At 46.1% G+C, this 13,756-nt stretch overlaps 2 protein-coding genes across 8 annotated transcripts in view; one reads left to right on the top strand and one right to left on the bottom strand.

Moving 5' to 3' along the window:
* LOC140914530 (HAUS augmin-like complex subunit 3) overlaps window positions 1-5,221 on the bottom strand; it is a 29,942-nt gene extending 24,721 nt beyond the window's left edge. The window contains exons 1-2 of the mRNA XM_073352543.1: window positions 5,203-5,221; window positions 4,116-4,218 (exon numbers count right to left, since the gene is read on the bottom strand). Coding sequence (XP_073208644.1) covers window positions 4,116-4,131 — 16 coding nt within the window. The 5' untranslated portion in view covers window positions 4,132-4,218; window positions 5,203-5,221. The remainder of the gene's footprint in view (window positions 1-4,115; window positions 4,219-5,202) is intronic.
* The window catches only part of DNAH1 (dynein axonemal heavy chain 1), a 141,336-nt gene that overhangs the window by 125,066 nt on the left and 2,514 nt on the right, over window positions 1-13,756 (top strand). For 6 of the 7 annotated variants that reach the window (XM_073352530.1, XM_073352529.1, XM_073352527.1 and 3 more), the window contains 9 exons: window positions 65-209; window positions 2,510-2,668; window positions 3,219-3,350; window positions 6,007-6,177; window positions 6,693-6,872; window positions 7,625-7,801; window positions 8,962-9,132; window positions 10,522-10,652; window positions 11,369-11,513. In XM_073352530.1, coding sequence (XP_073208631.1) covers window positions 65-209; window positions 2,510-2,668; window positions 3,219-3,350; window positions 6,007-6,177; window positions 6,693-6,872; window positions 7,625-7,801; window positions 8,962-9,132; window positions 10,522-10,652; window positions 11,369-11,513 — 1,411 coding nt within the window. Of the gene's footprint in view, window positions 1-64; window positions 210-2,509; window positions 2,669-3,218; window positions 3,351-6,006; window positions 6,178-6,692; window positions 6,873-7,624; window positions 7,802-8,961; window positions 9,222-10,521; window positions 10,653-11,368; window positions 11,514-13,756 lie in introns of those variants that run through there. The other variant, XR_012159887.1, reaches the window with a different exon arrangement.

Here is a 13,756-nt window from a genome sequence, read left to right as displayed (position 1 = left end):
TGTATTTGGCATCTGTTTCCATCCCCAGAGAGTAACCCAAAGTCAGCATGTGATTCTCTTGCAGAGAGCCCCTGCCTGGGAAGTGGGACAGCGAGTTGGACTCCTTCCAGAAGCTGCTGCCCCTACGCTGCCTGCGAGGGGATAAGGTCACCAACGCCATGCAGGACTTTGTGGCCATGAATCTGGATCAGCGCTTTATCGAACCACAGGTAACTGGCCAAGATAATGCCATGGCAGAAGGCATTTCCATTGAGAATTGATGGGAATGATGCCAATGGACATGGTGTCAATGTTGCCCATGACCGCCCCAGCCAGGCTAGGGGCAGGTGCTGATTTAGCTTTAAATGGATGCTTTACAACATCTCTCATTTAGATAATACCTAGCTCTTATACAGCACTTTTCATCAGTAGATCTCAAAACCCTTTGTAAACAGGTCAGTCTCATTATCTCCATTTTGCAGATGGGTAAACTGAGGCATTGAGCAGTGAAGTGACTTGGCCACGGTCGACAGGCCAGTGGCAGAGCCAGGCAAAGAATCCAGGCCTCCTGAGTCCCAGTCCACCAGCCGCACTGTCTGTACTCACTGAGTGAGTACTGGGTGGTGATGGATCCACTCACTGCTCTTTAACCTCAGAATTACTCTTAATCTGGAACTGAAAACCATACACTGAAAACTACCCAGTAGGATCAAAGGCAGAGAGGAGGCATGGCTGGAGGTTACAGTGGAGGTTAGGGAGGCAGAAGGCCTAGATTCTGTTCTCTACTTTGCTCTGAGAACTTGATCACACCACTGGAACGATATGTGCCATCTGGAAAAGGTAAGTACTTGCCCGCCTTTTGAAAGCCATTTGAGAGAGGTGGGTGAAAGATGTCATAGGAATGTAAAGCAAGCATCGTCATCAACATTGTGCAGAGCAGAGTTTTCCAATGTAGCATCCATAATAGACCACTTGGAAGTGCAAAGCAGCATTTAGGCATGTACAGTCTTGTCTACACTAGAAAGCTGTACTGCTTTAACTATACCAGGGTAATGAAAGTGGCACAACCCCCCCTAGTGTGGTTGCATTTATACCATTATGAAGTTACTTTGTACTATACCTGTTCTCATATGGGAAAGGAAATAACCTATACAGCTACAAGGCTTCTTCATACCAATATAGCTGCATCCATACTATGGGTCGTGCTGAGGTAACTTAAGGTACATCTACAGTTATGGCTGTGCATAGAGTAGAGACACTGCATGCCCAGCTAACACAGGTACAGATAGCAGTGTAGGCAGTGAGGCCCAGCTTAGGCGAGTAGAGGAGAGTACGTACTTGATACAGCTTTCTACGCACCCAGCAGCACCTTCCCCATCTACACTGCCATTGTTAGCAGTGTAGTGTCCCACTGCCAGAGCCTTTCTCCTCTGCCTCCCCACTGCTGGACGCTTTCATTGCAGTGTGCAGCTACACGTGTAGCACCTGTACACTATAGGTTGCCAGAAGTGTGGACATAGCCCATATCTGTAAACAATCGTACCCCTAGCTGCCCTAGTTACACCAGGACAACTTTCTGATGTAGAGCAGGTCTCGGTAACCAGTTTATGCACCTGAATGCCAGTCAACAACCAAAGGCGGGATTTTAACATCTTATGAGAAGTATCCCCATATTTACAAATTGGGCCCCCAGTGTCAAAGCCCTGGCAGAGCCGGGGTAGCAGACTAAGAAGCCGTCTTTACGTATCATCTGCTTGCCAGTTTTAACATGGAGCAGTTCAAACCACCCTTTTGAGAGCATTCTGTAAAGAAAATGCAGGAATTCACATCTGTCAGCTAATGGCTTCCATTTGATTAGGGTAAAAGAGAGGTGTCTGGGCAGGAGTGTGTGGCTAGCTGTCTGCCTGCCAAATGCTCCATTTTAAACCAGTTACACATAGGGCCACACTCTTCAAATATGGCTGCACAGAGTTAGGCACCTAAATCCATATACAAGGGGCTGGATTTTCAGAGGGGCTTCAGTGGTGGTACCAAGCAGTGATTCATTGGAGGCAACAGAAGGAGGAGATCAATGGCTCCTGGAGCCCATGGTGGTGGAAGACATTGCCCACAAGGTGAGTGAGAGTGACTGATGCAGGGAAAGAAGGAAGGAGTTAGAATGGATAACTAAGGAAGGGAAAGGGACCAACGCTCTGATCCAAAACCCACCGCAATCAATAGAGAGACTCCCTTTGGCTTCCTTAAGCTTTGAATCAGGCCCCCAGGGATACAGTGGCAAACAGGTTAAAAAAGGAGGGAGTGAAGGCCTCTGCACTGGGACTCCTGAAGCATTATCTGGGCCGAAGACCTGTCTCTAGAACAGATTATTTCCACTCATCAGGCTGACTGTGATTCCTGAGGACAGACATGACGGTGAACATAGGGGTAGAGGCAGTCACTGGACCTGAGAGAATGCCTTCTCCCTTTGCTTGCCCTCCCCAGTGCAGGTCATCCGATATTACTCTGAGCGAGAAGTCTTCCTGTCTTTCAGACTTCAGACCTCACTGCAGTGTTCAAAGAGTCGACCTCTACTACGCCTTTGATATTCGTGCTCTCACCTGGGACAGACCCAGCTGCTGATCTCTACAAATTTGCTGAAGAAATGAAGTTCTCCAAGAAGCTGTCGGCTATTTCCCTGGGCCAGGGTCAGGTAATTCACTGGTTCCACTTCACTCATTCAGAGCAATACAAGCATCTCAGTACACAAGGGTTTACTCACGTAGCTCCAGGAAATCCAAATCCTAGCCCACGATTTTGAAAATGCCCTCTTTGGGTCCCAGCCGGGCGCAGAGGTTCCTAGTGGCTTGAGGATTTCATTCAGCAGCGACATCCACTCGCATTTCTTCAGTGGCTTAGAAAGTTGGACGTTTGTAGTTTCTCTCTCCAATTTCTCTTTTGGAGCAGAATTTTTTTGTTTAAACCTTCATTGTAAAAACACATGGAAACCAAAACTAACTTCAGGCATAGACTTAACTGTGGGCTATGTCCCTCTTATACTGTTGAGATGCTTTTCTGAGACACTGGTTTGGTTGGAATTTTGCCATTTGGTTTGTGCGGGCATCAAACCAACTGTTGAGTGGAAAAGTAGCTTAAATGGTTTGAATGTCTTTGAGCACTGATGTCACATGCAGTCATTCTAACAAACAATATGGCATATAGTAGGTATGGTAAAGTTGGGGTATTTTGGTTTTCTTCCTTAGGGTCCCCGAGCCGAGGCTATGATGCGAAGTGCTATGGAACGTGGGAAGTGGGTCTTCTTCCAGAACTGCCACTTAGCCCCAAGCTGGATGCCTTCGCTGGAGAGACTCATTGAGAGCATCAATCCTGACAAGGTAACACAAACACACACATGGATTTCTCCTTGAATCTCAGCCTCGTGTTTTATTCCACAGCTTTACCCAGCTTCCTCTGCTCTGGACCAGGAAGGAGACTCTCTTTTCCTGTAATCTCTTTTCCCATAACCATTCAGTGTGGGCAGGGTTAGTTGCCTATTTGGTAGGATGTGGCTCACGAGTCCCATGATGCACTGCTGCCCTGTGCACACCTCCTCCTCCAGCCCAATGTTAACAATTCTTAACACTTACCTTTTCATATATCAACTCAATGACATCACTTCGATGGCACTATAATTGCTTCTCCTCTACCAGTCCAGTTAAGTACCCTCCCTCCGTTATCATCTTCTCAGTTCCACCGGCTGTTTCCATCCCTCTGATAGAATATTGCACTGGGGTCCTGGTCACTCCATTTGCCTTGTGTTAGGAGCCATCACCCCTTTGCTGCCATAATCACTCACTGACATTTCCAGCCTGGGGTGAGATTGAGGCTTCTATGTTACACCTCTTAAGGCAGTTACAGATGTGGGAGGAATGATGGTCAGTACTTGTCACTCTAGAGCTCTCTTCAGAGAGCCTCCCCAATGACAAAGAGCTGCCTGGGCTGGCTAGAGAGTGGATAGTAGCTTATAACACTAGAAGGAGCACAATAGCAGGAGGCCCATGTCCAGTGGAAGAGCCTCCAGTGGATCTGTTAGTCTACAAGCCTGGACCCATTTTGGGCACTAAGGGGAAACACAGCATCTAGAAAAATGTCATTGTTACCACATGTTAGGCACATATCCGGTGGTCATCACCAAGGGGGCGGTAGGTGCTGGAAGCAGTTTTTCTATATCACGTAATGTTTAAACGTTATCGGGCATCCAATCTGAAAAGAATAATAAAATCACAGAAAGGACCATCACTCATAGAAACATAGCTTAATTTTGAGCAAAATGAGCAGGAAGCTTAATTGATAATGCAGCTATATACTCAAAATAGTACAGTTTTGGAAAGTTTGGGAAATATTTAGCCCCGGTGATACATTTTATGCATTTTCCTGTACTTTTGTGTCATTGGTTATGGCAATATGAGCTTGTTTCTACCATGTAACACATCAAAATATTTGCCATTGTTTGTAGAGTGGACTGATTTGAGAAAAAAATTCTGTCTGCGATTTTTAGGAAGCTGTGCAGGTAAGAAGACACCTACCCCCTAATATAAAACATATTTTTGCTCAGCCAGAGACAAATGTAAAGCGCACATGGTATAACTGTAATTATCTGCTTACTATCACTGAACGCAGCATACCATGTAAACTACTTATATAACAGAAATGACTCTTAATAGAAGGACTGTAGAATGTCTTGTATAAATATAGCATCTGAATAACAAAATATAACCATACATTCTTATAGAACCCTACATCTAACTATGAGCTACTGAATCTCTAGTGCAACACACAGAAGTAGCCACACTAATTGGCAGATAGTTGAAACATTTCTACTCCCCCACAGAATCTGTGCCCAGTGCATTCAATACTCTGTTGTTACTCTCGTCACTCACAGTTGCATACATCGGAGCACACCAAGTCTTCCTGCGGCATTTGCATCTCCTTGTTGCACAGGTACTCTCAAAGTCATTTTGCACAAAGACAAGGATGACTTCTGGAGCCGGTGGCAGCACCGTCATTTTAGGAACAAGATGTCCTGTACTATCTGTCCCCCATCCATTGTGGACAGGGGACACTTGAATATACATAACTGTATGTATGACTGATAAATTGCATGTTCCAAGAGCTGCCTGACAGAGGCCATTGTTGGTGGCAGTTTCTCACTTGTTTTGTTTTTCTGAGCAAACAGCTCGTACCCACCTTATCCGGAGATGCTTGCTTCTTACCACAGTTTAGTACAGATACAGTGAGCCATAGTTGGGTTGGACTGCAGTTACCTACCTTCAAATCTTGCTCGTGATACTGAGCAGAGACTACTTGATTCACCCACTGCTTGGTTCTTCATTAACGCTCTCTAGTTAGGTCAGGTCTGTCCATGTCATGAATTCAAAGTAGTAGTCCTAATTTGTGAAGCCATCAACAGGCGGAGATATAGCTACCTCCTAGACTGTTGTATCATCTTCGATGTCTGACTCAGTCTGAGTGTTTCTGCTCTTTGGCCTCAAACGGCTCACACTTGATACAGAAAAACTGCACCACTTCCAGCAGCTACAGCCACCCTGGTGATGACCACCAGAGATGTGCCCGCCATGTGACAGCAATAGAATTGTTCTAGCTGATGGATTACCCTACCTCATTAATAAAACCCATTTTAAAACCTGGCAGGCAGATTATTGCTTTGTATTAGAACTTTGGGAGATAACAATGTGCCACACATCTTGGTATCTAACTGGGATAGGTCTGCTCGTCAACAGAAAAGCCTTTCATGGGGCTGGGTAGTTGAGCAGGCATCTCTGCTGAAAGAGTTTCCAGTGGTTCTGAGCACGGGGGATCTGAGGAGAAAGGGATCCCTCTGGAGAGGTGTGTTCCATCTGAGTTGGGAAGAGCATTGCCTGGTAGTGAGGGAGGAGGACCTCCAGTTAAGAAGGCTTCCACTTAACTTCCTTAGTAAACAGGTATCTTAAACTTAACCTCAGTGCACTTACGGTCCCTTTAATTGTCTAGGTGCACCGTGACTTTCGCCTTTGGCTCACCAGTTTACCCAGTAACCAGTTCCCAGTGTCCATCCTCCAGAATGGCTCCAAGATGACCATTGAGCCCCCACGAGGGGTCAAGGCCAATCTGCTGAAGTCCTACATTAGCCTGAGTGATGACTTCCTGAATTCATGCTCCAAGGTAAGAACCACAAACTTTCCCCCAGCTCTCTGCCTTGACCACCTGGCTAGACTCATTCTTCCTGCTACCATTGGATCACGGAGGAGCACACTGGTTTTGTAGGGCCTTACAGGCTGAGTATCCCTCTCCTGGCATGGAACCTCGGGAATATGGGTTCCGTCACATATTTCAAAAAGCAGGAACTGGAATTGCCCTGGCTGCCTATTGGAAATATTGTGGCCTACCTTCTCGAACTTGGATGTCTAAAATTCACCCTCATATCCTTATGTAGAATCATAACTTTAGACACTCAAGTTTGAAAATGTTGGTCCATGACTTTCCAAAATGGCATAGCCGACACCAATATTCCATTCCTTTGGGCTGGGCTCCTTGTTAGCCTTCTGAAATCAGCAGGTTGGGCACTTCAGCTTTCCACCTGCTGATGGGCCTAAGAGCATACATATCTCATCCAAAAAGTGGAAGCCAACCACTGGTCAAATACTATTTGCTCCTCTTATTGTCCCCATGTCCTGTAGATCTCAGAGTTTAAGGCCTTGCTGCTGTCACTTTGCCTGTTCCATGGAAATGCCCTGGAGCGGAGGAAGTTTGGACCACTGGGGTTCAATATCCCATATGAGTTCACGGATGGAGACCTCCGCATCTGCATCAGCCAGCTAAAGATGTTCTTGGACGAATATGCAGACATCCCGTACAAGGTGGGAATGGAGAGCTGGTCTGCCTTACTTCTGAATGGGCGCTGTAGAGGTTGCTGGTGCATAAGGAGGCCGCATGTACCCTGTTGTGAGTGCGGGAACTCTACACAGCTGGGAAAGTCCATGGAAGCAGTAGAGGGTGTGATAACAGAGGAGTGGAGGGCAGCATTGAAGGTGTCTGGAGACAACCTAGGAGACGTTGGTTAGAAAACTAGGATTTCAGAAGCTCGATCTGTCTGTGTGTTCAGGCACATCCCCTCTGACTGTTGTGGAAACTTGCATGGAATTGTTTGCAGTCTCACACAAATCCAGCAGCAGCAAAATATACAAGCACTGATCTGTCCTGCAGAATCTGCGTGGAATATCATAACTCCCATTCCATGGGCCTCTGCCCATACTTTGGCCATCCCTAGGCTTCTGGTGAGCCCCTATGTTCGCCATGGAGACCAGAGGACTGGAGTGCCCCTGAAATGATTGCCCTACCACCCACAATTCAAAAAACCAATACATTTAAAGATATTGCATGCAGTAGACTACATTCCTACCATTGCAGGCTTGTTCCCAGCAGTAATTTCCCTCATGCTATGGACTAGAATTTATAACAGACCATGCAGCGAGACAAACTTTCCCAAAGATTTACCAAGTCATCCTTCATTTCCTTTGTTGCTGAGATTCAAGTTCATGTCCCAGCTTGACATTTGCAACTAGTTCTTTGGGGTAGGATGTTGCTTCTAAAGTAACACTGTCCTTTGCAGGTTCTGAAGTATACAGCTGGTGAGATCAATTATGGAGGCCGAGTGACAGATGATTGGGACAGGCGTTGCATCATGAATATATTAGAAGATTTCTATAAGCCGGAAGTTCTAACTGAGGATTTTGCTTATTCCGAGTCAGGGATCTACAGACAGATCAGCACCACCTATGATCTTAATGTAAGTACTCAGCTCGTAAACCCACATGTTCTCCTAGCCACACAGGCACAGAGCAGAATGCTAAATAGAACCTGGAGACTCCAAATGTGAGATCATCTTCTGGAAAAATGTGATATTGTCACAGTGAATTATCAGAAAGTACAAGGTAATAAAAGCCTGCAAATCTTCCGCTTTTATCTGACTCTGTACCTGCATCTCACAGCAAGAGAATCAACGTAGATTGTAAGCTCCGTGAGGCAGGGCTGTCTTTGTCTGTGTTTGTACAGCACCTAGCACGTTGGGCTCCTAGGCACTACCGTCATACAAATAATGATGTAAAAGTATGTCCAGCTGCACAATAGAAGACTTTTTATTGATGACTTCTGGTGGCAATAGAAGCGACATGAGTGATTCTGCAGTAGCTTGTAGCTGTTGTCAGAATCCCCAAAGTAAGACTCTACCCTTATAATATGTAGTTTGAGTATAGATTATTATCTAGACTAATACCACCAGAAGTGGACACAGAGGTGGAACCCTTACCAGCATTAGCCTACTGATTTTGACACTTGCTTCTCTATCTTTATGAGTGTAAGCAGTGGTGGTGTAGCCGTGTCAGTCCCAGGATATTAAAGAGACTGAGTTAAGTAATATCTTTATTGGACCCACTTCTGCTGGGGAGAGAGACAGAGCTCTTCATGGCTCGACAGCTGGTCTCTCTCCCCAACAGAAGTTGGTCCAATAAAAGATACCTCACCCACCTTGTCTCTTTAATGAGTGTATGTGCTGCTTCTCCAGATTGCTGCCCTCACATCCCTTCTCCTTTAGTGCGTAGCTGAGCTCCACCCCACATAGGGCATTCTCCTCAGCTTCCTGCCCAGGTCAACCCTTCATCACTCTTGTTATCATTCTCTGACTCCTTTCCCGTCCCCTTTCTGGTGCTGGGGCATCCCAAACTAGCCACGTCTGACAACATTCTGTTGGTGCATCATCGTGTAAGATATGAGGCTGTATAAAAGCCAGGAAGTCCAAAGGTTCTCAAACAGGCATGTGTCATATTCCTCTCCTCTTTCAAACTCTGCTGGGCCAATAACCATCAGAATATAACCATGCTGTTTCTCCCTCCTCCCTCCCAATGCACACTCCCCACCTCAAATCTCCCTATTTGTCTGATTTCACCCTAGGGATACATCCAATACATCAAGAGTCTGCCACTCAATGACATCCCGGAGATATTTGGCTTACATGACAACGCCAACATAACCTTTGCTCAGAATGAGACCTTTGCCCTGCTTGGGGCCATCATTCAGCTGCAGCCAAAGACATCCACCTCAGGAGGCTGCGGCAGGGAGGAGGTGTGTAGCCACAGTGGCTGAGCGTGCCACGTGCTCAGTGTAAACATACACTGCTCAGTGGTTTGAATTGCTACGTGGGACAGAGAAAGGTAAAGCCTGCCCTCCATTGATTACTGCTGCCTACTACAGCCATATTCCCTCTAGCTAGATTTTACAAGGCAAGCAGGGTCGGGTCTAGTCTGTCCTTGGAGAGAAGGTCCTTCGCTCCTGCTCCCCAAGGATAACCCTGGAGCTACAAGATGTGCTATTAGTGAGTCAGTAGCTGGCACTCTTTTCCCGGACTCAGGACTGAAGGTAGGGTAGCTCTGCAGCTGGAGGTAGCATTCAAAGACAATAAAATAGTGGCCTGACCCCTTCTGCTCATTAAAGATCACACAGCATTTTGCGCAGGGGCATTAGCCTTTGTGTCCTGGTCTGGGGACATATAACTCCCTTGGTACTGTTCTTCATGTCCTGACTGGAATAGTTGCACAGCATTGCTGAGCACTGCTAAAGCATTGTTGCCTCCCGTTCTCAAAGACATGGGGGAGGCATTTCCTGTTCTGGGATCATGTAGGCATTGTGTACGGGGAGCGAAAGCAGCTCTGGGATGGTGAGCAGTGTTGATTATAGGGATGGAATGTAGTTCCCTTCCCATTACACCCTTACTGGGAATGAGATTCCCTAAAAGATCTGGCAGGAAGCTGGGCAGTCGTGTAACAACTGATTTGGAGTTAGCACTTCCTGTGGGGTTAGTGCACTGTATTTTGACAAGAAAACGTCCTTTCCTACACACAGCTGTGGTATCAATTCAGCCAGGTGAGTCTGTGCCACCTTCTGGTGGATGAGAGAACAACATAATAAAAGGAGCGAAATACGTAGGCCCAGATCCTCAAAGGTATGTAGGTACCTAGCTCTAGACATGAAGAAGAGCTCTGTGAAGCTTGAAAACTTGTCTCTCTGACCAACAGAAGCAGGTCCAATAAAAGATATTCCCTCCCCCACCTTTAGTCGCTCAGTGTCTCAAGTCGCTCTTGGCAGCAATCATTTCCTTTGCACGTGGTTTACCATCACCAATACTTTGCCTTATTGGGGAAATTAAGCCTGTCCATTGAGCTCCCCAAGGAGTCCCCTCAAGGATGACCTCTAGAGCATGTCAGGGAGAGGCCTTTACTTAGCAACTCAAGAATTCCCCCCTCAGGGAGCATTTTTTGGAGGAAATAACCAGCAGCAAAGTTACTGTTAACCCTATGTGTAATAGAAGGGAACAGAAGTGATTCATTTCCCCTTTGACCTTGGTCAGGCTCATTCCTTCTGCTGCCCAGTTAAGAAGGCAGCTGCCTCTGAAGTTCTCTACCCAGAAGCCATTTCCAGAACAGCTTCTCATGCCTTGTTCCATCTGCTTTATAGCTTGTAGAGGAGGTGTCAAAGGACATCTTGAAGAAGGTCCCTGATCCTATTAACCTGCAGGAGGTGATGCTGAAATACCCGGTGCTGTACGAGGAGTCCATGAACACAGTGCTGGTGCAGGAGGTGATCAGGTAAAGCTCTTACTCACACCCAGCCTTCCAGTCTGCAGGTACACACCTCCTATTCAGAACCACTAGGGGAACTGGCACGTGAGCTTCTGCCCCCAGTGGGAAAGGAAATGGCTATGCAGGCTCTCAGAGCAGCCATTGCTGGAGAGGGGGAAAGCAGTAACTTAGCCGCTTTTCAGCTGGTCCTCGTGGAAGGTACCAAGTGCCTCTTGCACCACATGTGGTGGGACTGGAGTTCTGGCTTTGATTAGGTTCAAATGTTGCCTTAGTAACAACAGATCGGGCCTACAGCCTTAAAATCCCACCTGTCCTGCAGAGATTGAGCATTTTTCAATACAGGAACTCCAGGTTATTCAGTGGAATTCATCCTGCAGTTGAAGTTTGAAGATTCCAAGACATAAAAGAACCCCATAGACAAGAGGTGTCATTTATCGGAAAGAACTTACTACAAGTTCCCATTGTTAGCTAAGCATTCTAGTAGGGTCAGAGTTTAGAGACATTTTCCATGCTCTTCAAAAGTCTCTCTGGGTTGGGGCTGCAGGACAGAAGGCCACACTCCAGTAGGACTAAAGTCATGCAGCACATCAGAAGGGCATTGTTTTTATGCATTGAGGGCCTCATTCCTCAGAATTGGAAGATCTCAGCTAGTGTTAATAAATCACAGTTTTGGATTGCTCTGCTCCTTCCCCAGAACTTCTATCTTACTCATTGTTGCTCAGGTACAATCGGCTGCTGGAAGTAATTGCACTGACTCTGCAGGATTTGCTGAAAGCTCTCAAGGGCCTGGTGGTGATGTCCTCCCAGTTGGAGCTCATGGCCAACAGCTTGTTCAACAATATCGTTCCAGAGCTCTGGAACGCCAAGGTATGTATCCACCTGTCTGTTCAGGAGCATTGGCTCATCAGCTTTTGAACATCACATGCATGGTCCTTTCTTCATGGTGAAGCAGCTCAGGGCTTGAACAAAGGAGACTTAAGAGTTGGCACAGGGGTCAATGAAACTAGAACTTCCCCATTAGAAGGATTCTGATTCAGACACATACTGAAATGAATTAGTGGGTCTTATGCTAGTCCCCAGTGGGCTCTGAACCACACCCAAAAAACACCCCACAGTATGACATGCATACCTTGGGCTGAAAATGCAGGCATGGGGTTGCAGGTCAAGATTGAGGTGCACAAGCAGAGCTTTACAAATAGGTTTGCAAGTCTGACTGCCCTCTTAGTCCATCTTAGGCAATTGCAGCTATTTCTCTACTAAGTCCCACATTTACCTCTTAAGATCATAAGAACAGCCCTAGTGAGTCAGACCAAAGGTCCATCTAGCCCAGTATCCTGTCTTCCGACAGTGGCCAAGGCCAGGTGCCCCAGAGGGAATGAACAGAACAGAACAAGTGATCCATCCCATCGCCCATTCCCAGCTTCTGACTAACAGAGGTTAGGGACACCATCCCTGCCTATCCTGGCTAATAGCCGTTGATGGACCTATGCTCCATTAATTTAACTAGTTCTCTTTTGAACCCTGTTATAGTCTTGGCCTTCACAACATCCTTTGGCAAAGAGTTCCACAAGTTGACTGTGCATTGTGTGAAGAAATACTGCCTTTTGTTTGTTTTAAACCTGCTGCCTATTAATATCATTTAGTGACCCCTAGTTCTTGTGTCATGAGGAGTAAATATACTTCCTTATTTACTTTCTCCACACCAGCCATGATTTTATAGACCTCAATCATATCCGCCCTTAGTTGTCTCTTTTCCAAGCTGAAAAGTTCCAATCTTCTCTCTCCTCACAGAAGCTGTTCCATACCCCTAATCATTTTTGTTGCCCTTTTCTGAACCTTTTCCAATTCCGATATATGTTTTTGAGATGGGGCAACCACATCTACAGCAGTATTCAAGATGTGGGCATACCATGGATGTATATAGAGGCAACATGATATTTTCTGTCTTATTATCTATCCCTTTATTAATGATTCCCAACATTTGGTTCACTTTTTTGGCTGCTGCTGCACATTGAGTGGATGTTTTCGGAGAACTATCCGCAATGACTCCGAGATCTCTTTCTTGAGTGGTAACAGCTCATTTGGACCCCATCATTTTATATGTATAGTTGGGATTATGTTGTTCAGTGTGCATTACTTTGCATTTATCAACATTGAATTTCATCCGCCATTTTGTTGCCCAGTCACACAGTTTTGTGGGATCCCTTTGTAGCTCTTCACAATCTGCTTGGGTCTTAACTATCTTGAGTAGTTTTGTATCAGCTGCAAATTTTGCCACCTCACTGTTTACCCCTTTTTACAGATCATTTATGAATATGTTGAATAGGACTGGGCCCAGTGCAGACCCCTCGGGACACCACTATTTACCTCTCTCCATTCTGAAAATTTACCATTTATTCCTACCCTTAGTTTCCTATTGCTTAACCAGTAACTGATCCATGAGAGGACCTTCCCTCTTATACCATGACCACTTACTTTGCTTAAGAGCCTTTGCTGAGGGACCTTGTCAAAGGTAAATTTTCTGCCATGTTTTGAAAAGCATCAGGACTCTTTTATCTTGTGGTTCCCCATGGAAAGAACCCAAACCACCTAGAACCTTCAGCACCTTGGCATTACTTATTATACTTGCCTGGAATTGTCTCAGCCCATCAGAGGGCAGGGGTGCTCCCTAAATATCTGTGCACAATGGCATTGTTACTCAGATATGCAATTCCCTGCTGGGACAGGTTGTGGGAGTCTTATTTGCATAAAATCACTGTGCAGTTATTTCTCAGCCCGACACTATGTGAGTCCCTGCACTCCGATTGACTCGCACTAGCTGGAGGGCAGGGATTTGCATAATCACGGTGTAGTTGTTTCCTAAGAACTATACAGTGAATATGCAAATCTGTTTACACTAAATGGAAACCGAAACCGAAACACTGCACCCCATGAGACACAGAAAGCGTCCAAATTGTTGTGGGGGGGGTTAGTGGTGTGCACATCCTAGACCCTGGCACAAAGGTCCACCTCCTAGCTTTTTTGAAGCAATCCCTTCCCTACCCCTACAGCACCTACCCCTACAGCAGCTGGTCTGGATGGGAAACAGGGCCTTTTTCAGTTGTTGTAAG

The sequence above is a fragment of the Lepidochelys kempii genome, chromosome 7 (genome assembly GCF_965140265.1).
Source record: "Lepidochelys kempii isolate rLepKem1 chromosome 7, rLepKem1.hap2, whole genome shotgun sequence".
NCBI classification, from domain to species: domain Eukaryota; kingdom Metazoa; phylum Chordata; order Testudines; family Cheloniidae; genus Lepidochelys; species Lepidochelys kempii.
The sequence above is the reverse complement of the archived record's forward strand: the minus strand, read 5'-3'. Positions and strand labels throughout refer to the sequence as shown.